The following is a 15943-nucleotide window of genomic DNA, read 5'->3' as shown; positions in this document are numbered from 1 at the left end:
TGGCTCGAAGGGCCAAATGGCCTCCTCCTGCACCTATTTTCTATGTCTATGTTTCTATGTAGACAGAAATGCTGGGGAAACTCAGCGGGTGAGGCAGCATCTATGGAGCGAAGGAAATAGGCGGTGTTTCGGGCTGAGACCCTTCTTCAAACTTGAAGACTTTGAACTTCAGACGCAGAGTTTCTCCAGCATTTTTGTCTACCTTCGATTTTGCAGCATCTGCAGCTCCTTCTTAAGCAAGCAACATAGAGCCTCTCACCCTCTGCTGGCGGTAGTTTGTCATTGCTTTATTATTGCGCCACCATGCAGTGAGCAGCTTTCATCGCGTGCTCTCCGGCTGGAGAAGACAGGGGAATGGGAGAGGTGGTGGCCAGGGTGCGAATGGTCCTTGGTTATGCTGCTGGCCTTGCCGAGGCAGCGTGAGGTAAAGTTACGAGAGAGTATTCTGAGGGATAGGACAATGGCTGATTAGGGACAGTCTGCATGGTTTTGTACGTGGGAGATCGTGTCTCACAAATCTCATCGCCTTTTTTGAAGACGTGGCCAAAAAGGTTGATGAGGGCAGAGCTGCAGATGTTGTGTACATGGACTTCACACTCCCATGATGCTGCATGCCTGTGAGGACTACACCTCCCATGATGCTGCATGCCTGTGAGGACTACACCTCCCATAATGCTGCATGCCTGGTAAGGACTACACCTCCCATGATGCCACATGCCTGTGAGGACTACACCTCCCATGATGCCGTCTGCAGGGTGAGTCAAGAGAGTTTATTGTCATGTGTCAATAGACAATAGACAATAGGTGCAGGAGTAGGCCATTCGGCCCTTCGAGCCAGCACCGCCATTCAATGTGATCATGGCTGATCATCCCCAATCAGTACCCCGTTTCTGCCTTCTCCCCATATCCCCTGACTCCGCTATTTTAAGAGACCTATCTAGCTCTCTCTTGAAACCATCCAGAGAACCGGCCTCCATCTGAGGCAGAGAATTCCACAGACTCGCCACTCTCTGTGAGAAAAAGTGTTTCTCGTCTCCGTTCCAAATGGCTTTCCGTTCATGGCTAATCTCCCCATAATCCATGACACCCGTAATAATCAAGAATCTATCTATCTCTTCCTTAAAATATAGACTTGGTCGTGCTCGGATGACTCCCTGATATGACAATGAAATTCTTGCTTTGCTTCAGCACAACACAATATAGAACATATCAGCGTGTCTATATACCATTGTATAAATATATACACACATCAATAAATAAGCAGATAAAGTGCAAATAAACAGATAATGGTCTATTAATGCTCAGAGATTTGTTTCAGTTGAGTTTAATAGCCTAAGGTACACAAAATTGCTGGGGAAACTCAGCGGGTGCAGCAGCATCTATGGAGCGAAGGAAATAGGCGACGTTTCGGGCCGAAACCCTTCACCCGCTGAGTTTCCCCAGTAATTTTGTGTACCTTCGATATTCCAGCATCTGCAGTTCCCTTTTGAACACGAGTTTAATAGCCTGATGGCTGTGGGGAAGTAGCTATTTCTGAACCTGGTCGTTGCAGTCTTCAGGCTCTTGTACCTTCTACCTGAAGGTAGTGGAGAGATGAGTGTGTGGCCAGGATGGTGTGGGTTCTTGATTATGCTGCCAGCCTTTTTGAGGCAGATGATGGACTGGGCAGTGTTTACTACTTTTTGTAGTCTTTTCCGTTCCTGGGCGCTCAGGTTTCCGAACCAAGCCACGATGCAACCGGTCAGCATGCTCTCTACTGTGCACCTGTAGAAGTTAGAGAGAGTCCTCCTTGACAAACCGACTCTCCATAAACTTCTCAGGAAGTAGAGGCGCTGATGCCTGATGCCGCACACCTGGTGAGGACTACACCTCCCATGATGCCGCGCGGTGGTGGCCCCTCCGTGGACTACACCTCCCATGATGCCGCGCGGTGGTGGCCCCTCCGTGGACTACACCTCCCATGATCCTGTGCGGTTAAATACTACACCTCCCATGATGCCGCGCGGTGGTGGCCCCTCATTGGACTACACCTCCCATGATGCCGCGCGGTGGTGGCCCCTCATTGGACTACACCTCCCATGATGCCGCGCGGTGGTGGCCCCGCCTGGACTACACCTCCCATGATGCCGCGCGGTGGTGGCCCCTCCTTGGACTACACCTCCCATGATGCCGCGGGTTTCCCGGCGTGCCGCGGGCGAGGCGGGGCAGCGGCCATTTTGTGCTGTCGCTGTTCTCTCTCAGTCGCTGCTCCTCGTCTCCGCCGTCAGTCCGTCCGCTCACTCGCCGCCCGCTCGCCCTCCTCGCCTTCAACCAGCCAGACAGTCACCGCGCTGCAGCAGCAGGTTTTCGCTCTCCTCCAGTCTGCCCACTAATATCGCATGTCCACTATTCAGAACCTCCAATCTTTTGGTGAGTTACCGTCCGCTCCGCGGGTCCCGGTTCCCCCGAGGCCCGGTGCCGCCGCCGCCGCCCCGCAGTGTGTGTGTGTGTGTGTGTGTGGGGGGGGGGGGGGGGAGGGCCCGGAGCGGGGGGAGCGGGGGAGCCGCTTTGTTCACTCGACGCAGCGCAAAATGGCGGCGGGGGAGTGAGGCGCGTCCCCGCGGAGAGAGGGAGTGAGGCGCGTCCCTCTCCGCCCGGCGGGGGGGGGGTGGAGGGAGGGAGTGAGGGCGCGTCCCCGCGGGGGGAGAAGAGGGAGTGAGGCGCGTCCCCGCGGGGGGGGGGTGAGGGGATGAGGCGCGTGTCCGCGGGGGGGGTGAGAGGGAGTGAGGCGCGTCCCCGCGGAGTAGAGGCAGTGGAGGCGCGTCCTCCCCGGCGGGGGGGGGGGGGGGGAGAGAGGAGGGAGTGAGGGCGCGTCCCCGCGGGGGGAGAAGAGGGAGTGAGGCGCGTCCCCGCGGGGGGGTGGGGGGGAGGGAGTGAGGCGCGTGTCCGCCGGGGAGTGGGAAGAGGGGAGTGAGGCGCGTGCCCGCGGGGGGGGTGGAGAGGGAGTGAGGCGCGTCCCCGCGGGGGGAGAAGAGGGAGTGAGGCGCGTCCCCGCGGGGGGGGGGTGGAGAGGGAGTGAGGCGCGTGCCCGCGGGGAAGGAGGGAGTGAGGCGCGTCCCCGGGGGGGGGGGGAAGTGAGGCGCGTCCCCGCGGGGGTGGGGGAGTGAACGGGCGCCCGCGTTACTTTGTTGTGGGGGGGGCACCAACACCCTGGAGAGGACGGGGAGAGGAGATAAATGCAATGGGGGGGGGGGGGGAGAGTTTGGGCGGCTGGGGGAGAGTGAATTCCACACACAGTGCAGCAGGAGTACTGGAGAGGGGGGGGGTATATCCACTAGGGGGGGTATAGCCACTAGGGGAGGGGCTGGTATATCCACTGGGGGGGGGGGGGGGGGCTGGTATATCCACTAAGGGGGGGGGGGGGTATACCCACTAGGGGAGAGGTGGTATATCTACTAGGGGAGGGGTGGTATATCCACTGGGGGGAGGGGGGGGGCAATATCCACTAGGGGGGAGGTGGGATGGGGAAGCAGCAACTGCGTGGGGTCTGGGGGTGACACGCTGCCCTTCCATTGCACAGTATTGTGGGGAGGGGCAAAGCTAAATAGCACTGTGGATTTGATGCCAGTACTGATTTTGAATACCAACACCCCATTTTGAAATGTATAATGTGTGTCCAAAGTTTCCAATAAAGTTGGCAAGCGAATCCTAATGTCATCTTCAGTAGTCCTGCAGTTCTCATTTAGGATTCATCACCAGGCCTTTAGGTTCTTAGGGTCATAAGCCATATGGAATAGAATTAGGCCATTCGATCCTTCAAGTCTACTCCGCCATTCAATCATGATCTATCTCTCCCTCCTAACCCCATTCTCCTGCCATTACCCGTACTAATCAAGAATCTATCTTTGCCTTAAATGTATCCACTGACTTGGCCTCCACAGCTGTCTGTGGCAAAGAATTCCAGATTCACCACCTACTGACTAAAGAAATTCCTCCTCATCTCCTTCCTAAAAGAATGTCCTTTAATTCTGAGCCTGTGACCTCTGATCCTAGACTCTCCCACTAGTAGAAACATTCTAGAAGACTAAGATGGGGAACAAATTTTTCACCCAGAGTTGTGAATCTGGAATTCTCTGCTACAGAAGGCAGTGGAGGCCAATTTGGCCTCCACTGCCTCTGTAGCAATGAATCCCACAGATTCACCACCCTCTGACTAAAGAAATTCCTCCTCATCTCCTTCCTAAACTTGCATCCTTTCATTCTGAGGCTGCGACCTCTAGTCTCTCCCACTAGTGGAAACATCCTCTCCACATCCACTCTATCCAGGCCTTTCACTATTCTGTACGTTTCTATGAGCCCCCCCCCCCCCCCCCCCCATTCTTCTAAACTCCAGCGAGTACAGGCCCAGTGCCCACAATCCTGCATCAGGACTCTCAAGTCCCTTTGCGCTTCCGATTTCTGGATTCTCCCCCCAGTCTACGCCTTTATTCCTACCAGCAAAATTCATGAGTTCCTTCACACTTTGTCCTTTTTTTGTAAAGTAATTCATTAGGGTTAGTAGACCCCTTTGCAGGTATGATTTGGATTTTGGGCAGGTCTTTCTGTGCTTCCATAGTGCCATTTTTCACCCTTGCTGTATTGTAGACCCCTTTGCAAGCCTGGTTTGGATTTTGAGCAGGGGAGTGTGCTTCCAAGGTGCTGTCTTTCCCCTTGCTGTGTTGCAGACCCCTCTGCTGATGTGATTTGGATTGTAGGCAGGTCTCATTGTTTTTAATGTGTTGTTCCCCCCCCCGCTGTGTTGCAGACCCATTTGCTGATGCAACTAAGGGTGACGACCGGCTCCCGGCAGGGACTGAAGAGTACATCCATATAAGAATCCAACAGCGTAACGGCAGGAAGACACTGACCACAGTCCAGGGTATCGCCGATGATTATGATAAGAAGAAGCTTGTGAAGGCCTTTAAAAAGGTAGCGTCCTTCATCCCAACTTGCCCTCCCGACAGATATAATTGCTTTACAGCAATATTGTGCACGGGTTGGTAGTTGAACTGGGGCAGCAGAGTTTGTCATTATCATTGACTGCAAGTAACATCTCATCGTGAAGTGGAATAAAACGTTGCCCGTCTTGTTTCTGCGTTGTGACTGTGGCCGATCTTCCCTCGTTACCAGTTCCAAATACCTTTTCTCCACTAAAGATAGACACAAAATTTTGGAGTAATTTTGGAGTAACGGGTCAGACAGCATCTCTGGATAGAAGGAATGGGTCTGAAGAAGGGTCTCGAAGCGAAACGTCACCTGTTCCTTCTTTCCAGAGATGCTGCCTGGCCCGCTGAGAGACTCCAGCATTCTGTGTATATTTTCGGTGTAAACCAGCATCTACAGTTCCTTCCTACACTTTTTCCCCTAGGAGATTTACTAGAATGTTGCCTGGGTTTCAGCAACTAAGTTACAGAGAAAGGTTGAACAAGTTAGGGCTTTATTCTTTGGAGCGCAGAAGGTTAAGGGGGGACTTGATAGAGGTTTTTAAAATGATGAGAGGGATAGACAGAGTTGACGTGGAAAAGCTTTTCCCACTGAGAGTAGGGAAGATTCAAACAAGGGGACATGACTTGAGAATTAAGGGACTGAAGTTTAGGGGTAACATGAGAGGGAACTTCTTTACTCAGAGAGTGGTAGCTGTGTGGAATGAGCTTCCAGTGAAGGTGGTGGAGGCAGGTTCGTTTTTATCATTTAAAAATAAATTGGATAGTTATATGGATGGGAAAGGAATGGAGGGTTATGGTCTGAGCGCAGGTATATGGGACTAGGGGAGATTATGTGTTCGGCACGGACTAGAGGGGTCGAGATGGCCTGTTTCCGTGCTGTAATTGTTATATGGTTATATGGGTGGTCACGCAGGAATCTGGAGCTCAATAAAATGGTGCCACACATGACGATGCAAAATGAATAACTAATGTTAAGTACAATAGACAATAGGTGCAGGAGTAGGCCATTTGGCCCTTCGAGCCAGCACCACCATTCAATGTGATCTTATGATATGTAATCTGGATACTTTCAAGAGTTCCTCAGACTGACGTCACCCCAGACTGATTCCTGGGATGTCAGGACTTTCATATGAAGAAAGACTGGATAGACTCGACTTGTACTCGCTAGAATTTAGAAGATTGAGGGGGGATCTTATAGAAACGTACAAAATTCTTAAGGGGTTGGACAGGCTAGATTGTTCCCGATGTTGGGGAAGTCCAGAACAAGAGGTCACAGTTTAAGGATAAGGGGGAAATCTTTTAGGACCGAGATGAGGAAAACATTTTTCACACAGAGAGTGGTGGATCTCTGGAATTCTCTGCCACAGAAAGTAGTTGAGGCCAGTTCATTGGCTATATTTAAGAGGGAGTTAGATGTGGCCCTTGTGGCTAAAGGGATCAGGGGGTATGGAGAGAAGGCAAGTACAGGATACTGAGTTGGATGATCAGCCATGATCATATTGAATGGCGGTGCAGGCTCGAAGGGCCGAATGGCCTACTCCTGCACCTATTTTCTATGTTTCTAAGAGTTCAGTCTTCTGTACCTTCTGCCAGACGGGAACGGGGAGCATAGCTGCCACAACTACCACATTCCTCGGTAAATGTAATTGTGTTTTTACCAAGTATTAATGACGCCGCGTTCCTTTGAATAAAATTCATGGGAGAATTTCTTAAAACTCGCTGTCATTGAGGGCTCCTGACCGCGAGCACGGGCTTCTTCCTGGTGTGCAGGTAAAGTCATTCACCCGTTATCTTTAAAGGGAACTGCAGCTGCTGGAACAATCGAAGGTAGACAAATGCTGGCGAAACTCAGCGGGTGAGACAAAAATGCTGGAGAAACTCAGCGGGTGAGATAAAAATGCTGGAGAAACTCAGCGGGTGAGATTAAAATGCTGGAGAAACTGAGCTGGTGAGACAAAAATACTGGAGAAACTCAGCGGGTGAGATTTTGTCTCACCGGTTGAGTTTCTATGGCATTTTTGTCTGTTTCGTTGGCATGCCATTCATCAATGGAGTGGTGGTGGCCTGGTGGGGTTGACTTGGGATCTTGCTGCTTGGAAAATGCAGGGTTGTGGGGGGTCATGCTGTATCTCTGAGGATTGTAACCCTTTAAATCTATCGGTCTTTTGGGTTTCAAGATCTGGATGATTGTTTTTGTGGTCGTTGGTCTGCCGCCATGCTTGGGTTGGGGTCTCTCTCTCGCTGTGTCTCTGATTTTCGCTCTCCCTCTCTCCTGCTCCCCATCTCGTCTCTCTCACTCTCACCCTCTCGCCTCGGCATTCCCGGAATCATTTGGCGTTTTGCGATGATGGCTGCATCTGCGGTTCCTTCCTGTTGGGGGTGGAGCCCTGGCCCGGGATAACTCCCGATCCGTTCCCTCAGCGGCCCGCATCGTTCCTCCACTCTGTTTTTTGTTTGCCTCCGGAGTTGATGGTGGACACGCGGGGCTGGGGCGGCTCTGGAGAGTGGGTGGTTTTTTGGGTCGAGACCCTTCTTCAGACAATCTCAAGTACTCTCACCGACGAGAGTTCAGTTCAGTCTGAAGACGGGTCTTCTCTCTAGAGTCGCTGCCTGTCCCGCTGAGTTACTCCAGCTTTATGCCTATCAACACGGAGTGCTGGAGGAATTCAGCGGGCTAGGTGGCATCTGTGGAGAGAATGAATTAGGAGTTGTTTCGGGCCAGGGTTCTTCAATGGGAAGGAACTGCAGATCAGGCATGATATTCTTCCGATTTTTTTTGTTTTCCTATTTGTCAATTTTTTGTGCCCGATTATTTGGTGGCCAATCAACCGCTGTCTCTAAGGGGGTTGCGCCCAATCACCAACCAAATTCCCGTGCAATCAACAAATCGGTCTTCTCCCGTCCATTCAGCCGCTGTCTCCAAGGATATTGTGACCAATCACATAATGCGCTGGTCACTTGGCGGCCAATTGGACGCTGTCTCTGAGGGGCGTTGCAACCAATCACCGACCTACTTCCCTCACCGAAGCAGACGATGGCTGCAGCCAACACAGAGAGAGAGAGAGAGAGAGAGGGAGAGAGATGCAGGAAAGCAGCTATAACATATAATACACAATAAACTATATTACAAATACACAATAAACAAGTTATGCATTCTTGTACTCTTACATGGGTATGATCGCACATTCAGCAAAATGGCGCCGCGTAAAAATACTGATTTCCTCAGCAAAATACTGATTTTCAGTAAATAGAATACTGAAATGCTCTGACAAAACTTGGCAGCTCTGGGGGAGAAGAAGGAATGAACGGGGTGGGACAGGGACTAGTCTTTGGTTATGTGTGTAGGAAGAAACTGCAGATGCTGGTTTACACCGAAGATGGACACAAAATGTTGGAGTGATTCAGTGGGACAGGCAGCATCTCTGGAGACAAGGAATAGATGACATTTTGGGTCGAGGCCCTTCTTCGGGTAGTCTTTGATGATGTTGGGTGCTTTCCTGAGGCAGCGTGATGGTGCTCTGTGATGGGCTGGGCTACATCCACAACCCTGCAATTTCTTGCCATCTTGGACAGAACTGTTCCTTGGGCAGAGACGGCAATTTAACAGTGCCATCCCAAGTATCTATTGATGGGATGGACACAGATTAGATATGTGTTTAGTTTAGAGGTAGTTTAGCCCATCGAGTCACCGGTGACCAGCGATCCCCACACATTAACACTATCCTACACACACTACAGACAGTTTACAGCAGCATACAAACCTGCACGTCTTTGGAGTGTGGGAGGAGACCGAAGCACCTGGAGAAAACCCACGGGGAGAACGTACAAACTCCGTGCAGACAGCACCCGAATCAGGATCAAAGCTGGGTCTCTGGCGCCGTGAGGCAGCAACTCTACCGCTGCGCCACCGTGGTGACCATTTGTTTTGCTTTGTATTTAATACTTACAGCACTGGATTGATTTTTAATGTTTGACCTACAAATCTTTTAGCTGGATTTGCATTTATGTAGAAAATGGTTTTGTTTACTTCCTGAAAAAGGACTTTGGCATATTTAGAGGGATGTTGATTTGGAAAAGCAGCTGGTTGCGTGAGGGTTTTTAGTTTGCTTATTATCTTTGCTAACTTTTGACTTGTTTCCAACTTGCCCCATCAACACTAGTCCCAGAGTCATGGAAACAGGCCCTTCAGCCCAACTTGCCCACACTGACCAACATGCCCCATCAACACTAGTCCCACTTGCCTGAGTTTGGCCCGTATCCCCCTCTACCTGTCTGAACATTTCCTCAACGTTGTGACAGAACCTGCAAATGAAGCAGCTAATAGAGCTGCTGCCTCACAACCCCAGTGACCCTGGGTTCAGTCAATAGATAATAGTTGCAGGAGTGGGCCATTCGGCCCTTCGAGCCAGCACTGCCATTTAATGTGATCATGGCTGATCATCCTCAATCAGTACCCAGTTCCTGCCTTTTCCCCCATATCCCCCGACTCCGCGTTCTTTAAGAGCCCCATCTAGCTCTCTCTTGAAAGTATCCAGAGAACTCTTGAAAGTATCCAGATTACATATCATAAGATCATGCGCTAGGAGTAGATTTAGGCCATTTGGCCCATCAAGTCTGCTCCACCATTGAATCGTGGGTTGTAAGATTCAGGTTTACATTTAGGCTTACAATTGTCACGTGTACCGACTTGTTTCCATGGGATGGCCTGGCGATAGGGAATAACTAACTATACGCACATTCATAGAGTGATACAGCGCGGAAACTGGCCCTTCAACCCAACATGGCCCATCAACACTAGTCCCAGTCATGGAAACAGGCCCTTCAGCCCAACTTGCCCCATCAACACTAGTCCCAGAGTCATGGAAACAGGCCCTTCAGCCCAACTTGCCCACACTGACCAACATGCCCCATCAACACTAGTCCCACTTGCCTGAGTTTGGCCCGTATCCCCCTCTACCTGTCTGAACATTTCCTCAACGTTGTGACAGAACCTGCAAATGAAGTAGCTAATAGAGCTGCTGCCTCACAACCCCAGTGACCCTGGGTTCAGTCAATAGACAATAGGTGCAGGAGTAGGCCATTCGGCCCTTCGAGCCAGCACCGCCATTCAATGTGATCATGGCTGATCATCCACAATCAGTACCCCGTTCCTGCCTTCTCTCCATATCCTCCGACTCAGCTATCTTTAAGAGCCCCATCTAGCTCTCTCTTGAAACCATCCAGAGAACCTGCCTCCACCGCCCTCTGAGGCAGAGAATTCCACAGACTCACCACTCTGTGAGAAAAAGTGTTTTCTCGTCTCTGAGGCTGCTTTTAGGCTTTACATATTCACTGTGTAATCCTGGTTTCCTCCCACATCTCAAAGACGTGGGCTGGTAAGTGAATGGTGTCCCAGTATTGCCCAGTGTGGGTGAATGGAGGAATCTAGAGGTGGGGAGGGAGGAGGTGAGACAATGTATTTTATTGCAATAACATTCTGATTTTCTAATTAAAGCATTGAAGCTAAATTGTGCATTTTTGAAAGTCACATGAAACTAATTTAAAGAATAATATAAAGGATCATTTAAAGCGTTGAATGAAAGCATAATTAGCACATTGTTCATTGTGATGCTCCATAAACGGTGAGGAGTGACGTGTGTGTGTGTTCTGTGCCTGTAGAAGTTTGCCTGCAATGGTACAGTGATTGAACACCCGGAGTACGGCGAGGTCATCCAGCTGCAGGGAGATCAGCGGAAGAACATCTGCCAGTTTCTGCTGGAGGTGAGGATGCCCTTCCCTCTGTATTTCCAGCGCCAGCATGTGACGGCAGAGTTGGCATTGGGCCAGCGCTGGTGCTGCATTCTCCATGCTTCTGTAAGGGAGGAGTGTCACTGCAGTGTGTGTGCTGGCTGAACACCACTAATGGGTTCCAAACCTTCATCCGCCAGTTTAGTTTAGAGATATAGCGCATCTCTAACCCACCGGGTCCGCGCCAACCAGCGATCCCCGCACACGAAAACTACCCTACACATACACTGTGGACAATAGACAATAGGTGCAGTAGTAGGCCATTCGGCCCTTTGAGCCAGCACAGCCATTCAAAGTGATCGTGGCTGATCATCCCCAATCAGTACCCCGTTCCTGCCTTCTTCCCATATCCCCTGACTCCGCTATTTTTAAGGGCCCTATCTAGCTCTTTCTTGAAAGCATCCAGAGATTCTGCCTCCACTGCCCCCTGAAGCAGAGAATTCCACAGACTCACCACTCTCTGTGAGGAAAAAGTGTTTCCTTGTCTCCGTTCTAAATGGCTTACTCCTTATTCTTAAACTGTGGCCCCTGGTTCTGGACTCCCCCAACATCGGGAACATGTTTCCTGCCTCTAGTGTGTCCAAACCCTTAACAATCTTATATGTTTCAATGAGATCTCCTCTCATCCTTCTAAACTCCAGAGTGTACAAGCCCAGCTGCTCCATTCTCTCAGCATATGACAGTCCCGCCATCCCGGGAATTAACCTTGTAAACCTACGCTGCACTCCCTCAATATCAAGAATGTCCTTCCTCAAATTAGGGGACCAAAGCTGCACACAACAATACTCCAGGTGTGCCGTTTACAATTTTACCAAAGCCAATTAACCTACAAGCCTGCATGTTTTTGGGGTGTGGGAGGAAACCTGAGCACCCGGAAAAAAACCCTACACAGGTCACGGGGAGAACGTACAAACTCCATACAGACAGCACCCGTAGTCAGGATGGAACCCGGGTCTCTGGCGCTGTGAGGCAGCAACTCTACCGCTGCGCCACCGTGCTGCCCTCTGCCCTTAAGTGGCATTTTGGTGTCGCTGGTGTGTTTTGTTTGCAGCGAGATAACATTTTTTTGTACGGTAATTGGTGATACAATTAATCTCAAAATGTTACGTCTTTTTACTGCCTGTACACAGAGCAAATTAGGACCATTACCGTGATCTTTCTACATTCTTTGTTATAGTCATAACGTGCGGAAACAGACCCTTCAGCCCAACTTGTCCATGCCGACAAAAATGTCCCACCTGCCCCGTTTGGCCCATATCCCTCAAAACCTTTCCTGTCCACGTACCTGTCCAAATCTTTTAAATGCTGTGATAGTCCCTGCCTCAACTACCTCATCTGGCAGCTTGTTCCATACACCCACCACCCTCTGCAGGTTTCTGTTAATATTTCCCTTCTTGCATTAAATGTTTCACCTGTGTCTTTCTTGATTCTTCTTCCATGAGTAGAAGACTGAATATACTCGATCTATTCCTCTTATGATCTTATACACCTCTATAAGATCACTCTTCATCCTCCTGCGCTCCAAGAAAAAGAGTCCCAGCCTGCTCAACCTCTCCCTATAGGCCCTCGCATCCTGGCAACATCCTTGTGAATCTTCTTTGCACCCTTCCCGGCTTAATGATATTCTTCCTCTAGTAGGGCGGCCGCACCTGAACACATTACTCCATGTACAGCCCCATCAACTATCTGAAGAAGAGTCCTGACCTAAAATGTCATCTATCATGTCAGGCAGCAACTGTGGAGAACATGGATAGGTGGCGTTTCACAGAGTGTTGGAGTAACTTAGCGGGTCAGGCAGCATCTCTGGAGAACATGGATAGGTGACGTTTTGAGTCGGGACTCTTCTTCAGACTTGTATGCATATTGACACCATCTACTCTTCGCGTTCTGGTCCGGGACCCTTCAGACTGATTGTGGTAGTGGGGGAGAAAGCTGGGGGACGATTTGTGAGCACGTCTGATTGATTTTTCCTCTCTGTATTTTGCTGACAGGTCGGTATCGTGAAGGAGGAGCAGTTAAAAGTCCACGGCTTCTGAAGGATGTGCTTCTCAGCTGAGGTTTCTTGTTGTGTGGCTGGTTCTCTTTACATTTGTTAGCTAATATATATATAGATATACACTCACACGTACACACACATATACTATGGAGCAATGAATTCTTGCAGTAAATGGACTTCCCATGTGATTGGATCTTCAGAGTATAACCACGATATGCATGACAGAGAAAGTACGCTATTGAGACCGGGAACTCATCAGAAGACCACTATAAGATGGTAACAAAATGGCAGACATGTATATTTAGCACATTTCCAATGGAAATGTTTAGTGCTAATTGTTCTACTTAAATTTTCCTGATTTTGAAGTTTTTGTTGTATTAAAACCATGTATGTTGTATAAGGCAATTAACAATAAACCAGCTATGTATTCTGAACTTGTTGGTCTGCAGTGTGTGTAGACTTCCGACCAGCGTGTTTTGCTGGTCCCTTTATTTCATCGTGTTTAGTTTAGTTTGGATATTAAAACTTCACAGTTTGCGCTGCTCGTGTTTAGTTTGAAGATGCAGCATTGAAACAGATCCTTTTCCACAGGGTCGAGGAATAAAGGAACCATTGAGTTAAGGGCCTGTCCCACTTTCACGACCTAATTCACGGACATTACTCGTGGACATTTTACATCCGGCTAGAAAAACGCCCCGACCTGCTTGATGCCACGAGTACCTACGACTAGCATCACAACCTACCTACGAGCTTGTGACGACCATGCCTCAGTGTGAAGAAGGGTTTCGGCCCGAAACGTTGCCTATTTCCTTTGCTCCATAGATGCTGCTGCACCCGCTGAGTTTCTGCAGTACTTTTGTCTACCTTCGATTTTCCAACATCTGCAGTTCCTTCTTAAACACTTTGTCTACTCCACTGCGAAATCTCCACAAGGTATGCCTACTTTGAAGAAGCTCCTCCCTCCGAAGACAGTTTTACAACCTCTCTAACTACTCCCCCTCTGTGATTCCCCCTTCCCTCCAACTCTACGTCAGTCTGAAGAAAGGTTACGGCCCGAAACGTTGCCTATTTCCTTCGCTCCATAGATGATGCTGCATCCGCTGAGTTTCTCCAGCACTTTTGTCTACCTTCGATTTTCCAGCATCTGCAGTTCCTTCTGAAACACCACGCTACGAGTATGAGTCGAGGGCAAACTCGGCAGAGGTCGTGAAAGTGGGACAGGCCCTTAGATTGTGAGAGGGGAGAGTCACACATGTCCCATTTACGCTAACCCTACCTGCCTATCCCTCTAAACATTTCCTATCCATATACCCGTGAGTGCCTGCCTCCACTACTCCTTCCAGCAGCTCATTCCATACACACACACCCCCCCCCCCCCTCTGGAAAAAGTTGCCCCTCAGATTCCCATTCAATTTCTCCCCTCTCCCCTTAACTCTATGGGCTCTGCTTTTTGGTTCCCTTGCTCTTGGCAACAGACGCTGTGCATCCACCCTATCCTGCTCATGCTGCACCTCCAGAAGGTCACCTCATCCTTCAAGAAATAAAGACCTAGCCTGCTCAACCCCTCCCTATAGCTCAGGCCCTCGAGTCCTGGAAACATCCTCGTGAATCTCTGCACTCTTCCCAGCTTAACAACGTCCGTCATATAACAGAGTGACCAATACTGAGCACAATACTCAAACAGTGGCCTCACCAGAGCCTCTTACAGCTGTAACTTAACATTCCAGCTTCTATATTAAAAATCCTGATTGATGAAGGTCAATGTCATGAAAGCTGCCTGCACCATGTACCTGTCCTCCTGGATCCCACTGTTCCACAACACTCCCGATCTACCTGTAACGCCACTTTCAGGTGTCTTATGTACCTGCACTCCTGGATCCCACTGCTCCACAACACTCCCCAGAGCCCTGCCATTCACTGTGAAGGTCCTTCCGTTCTTAGACTTCCCAAAATGCATTAAACTCGCATCAGCCGTTCCTTTGGCCATGTTCCCAACTGATCCAGATCGTGCTGCAACCATCTTCACTATCTGCAAATCTACTAACTTTTGTGTCATCTGCAAACTTAAGGGCCTGTCCCACTTTCACAACCTAATTTTTTTAATTTAAAAAAGATATATTTTTATTAGAAGTGATGTACAATAATATAAGACATAAATAACATTACATTTCATGTACAACTTCTTATTTTTAATTTAATAGAAAAAAAAGAGTAAGAAAAGCAAGAAATATAGAGAGAATATATAGCTCGAAAAAGAAACGGTGATGTGAACTAAGCAAAAATAAAAAGAATAGATAAGAGAAAAGAAAAGAGAAATTGAAAGGGATATGCCTCCTTCGTATCTTTACCCACCTCTCACCCGGTTCTGAAACACTTCATTTCTAAGGTTGTGTTGCACCACATGCTTGTAATAAGTCGATAAATGGAGACCAAATCTTTATAAGAATTGGTCTGATTTGCCTGATAGGACGAATCTCATATCTTCAAGGTGTAACATTTCCGACATGTTTGAAATCCACATTTTGAGCGTCGGTGTGGGTGCTTTTTTCCAGAATATAAGTATGTTTTTTGCCATAATTAAGTAGACAATTTTGAAACACAGTCAGCTTACAACCTGCTTCATATAGAGCCATAGCACTGTTAAAACAGATCAGAAAATATTAGCGAAGACCCTAGCGAGAAGATTGGGTAAATATGTTAGTAAATTAATTAATCCGGTTTATACCGAAGAGATACTCATTCAACAATTTGAGACGTTTAATATAATGCATTCACATAAAATTCACAACCTTATTTACTCGTGGACATTTTTCATCAGGCTAGAAAAACTCCCCAACCTACTTGATGCCACGAGTACCTACGACTAACATCACGACCTACCTACGACCTCATGACGACCATGCTGCGAGTATGAGTCATGGACAATTGAATTGAATACCTTTATTGTCATTCAGACCTTACGGTCTGAACGAAATTTCGTGCCTGCAGTCATACATACAATCACAATAATAAACAACAATAAACACAAATTAACACCACCACAGTGTATCCTCCAAGCACCTCCTCACTGTGGTGGAGGCATAAATCTTAGGGTTACTGTCTCTTCCCTCCTCTTCTCCCTCTGCGCTGAGGCGATTCCCCACCGGGCGATGGCACAACAGTCCCGCGGCTCACCGAACCCCGCAAACGGGCCGGT

At 49.0% G+C, this 15943-nt stretch overlaps 1 protein-coding gene across 1 annotated transcript; it reads left to right on the top strand.

Annotated features, from left to right (window-relative positions):
- The first annotated feature begins 2203 nt into the window (after positions 1–2203).
- LOC116967883 (eukaryotic translation initiation factor 1b) lies at positions 2204–13181 on the top strand. Its single transcript, XM_033014528.1, has 4 exons — positions 2204–2409; positions 4784–4947; positions 10623–10724; positions 12743–13181. Exons 1-4 carry the CDS (start codon positions 2379–2381, stop codon positions 12785–12787), a joined length of 342 nt encoding a protein of 113 aa, XP_032870419.1. The 5' UTR covers positions 2204–2378; the 3' UTR covers positions 12788–13181.
- Positions 13182–15943: the final 2762 nt, after the last annotated feature.

Source organism: Amblyraja radiata, chromosome 2, assembly GCF_010909765.2.
Source record: "Amblyraja radiata isolate CabotCenter1 chromosome 2, sAmbRad1.1.pri, whole genome shotgun sequence".
Lineage (NCBI taxonomy): Eukaryota > Metazoa > Chordata > Chondrichthyes > Rajiformes > Rajidae > Amblyraja > Amblyraja radiata.
This window is presented reverse-complemented; position numbering and strand designations above follow the sequence as displayed.

Excerpts from the sequence above, each read along its gene's own strand:
- LOC116967883 (XM_033014528.1), top strand. The coding sequence starts at position 2,379 with ATGTCCACTATTCAGAACCTCCAATCTTTTG. Across the intron at positions 4,948-10,622 it reads TTGTGAAGGCCTTTAAAAAG|AAGTTTGCCTGCAATGGTAC; the intron begins GTAGCGTCCTTC and ends CTGTGCCTGTAG. Across the intron at positions 10,725-12,742 it reads TCTGCCAGTTTCTGCTGGAG|GTCGGTATCGTGAAGGAGGA; the intron begins GTGAGGATGCCC and ends TTTTGCTGACAG.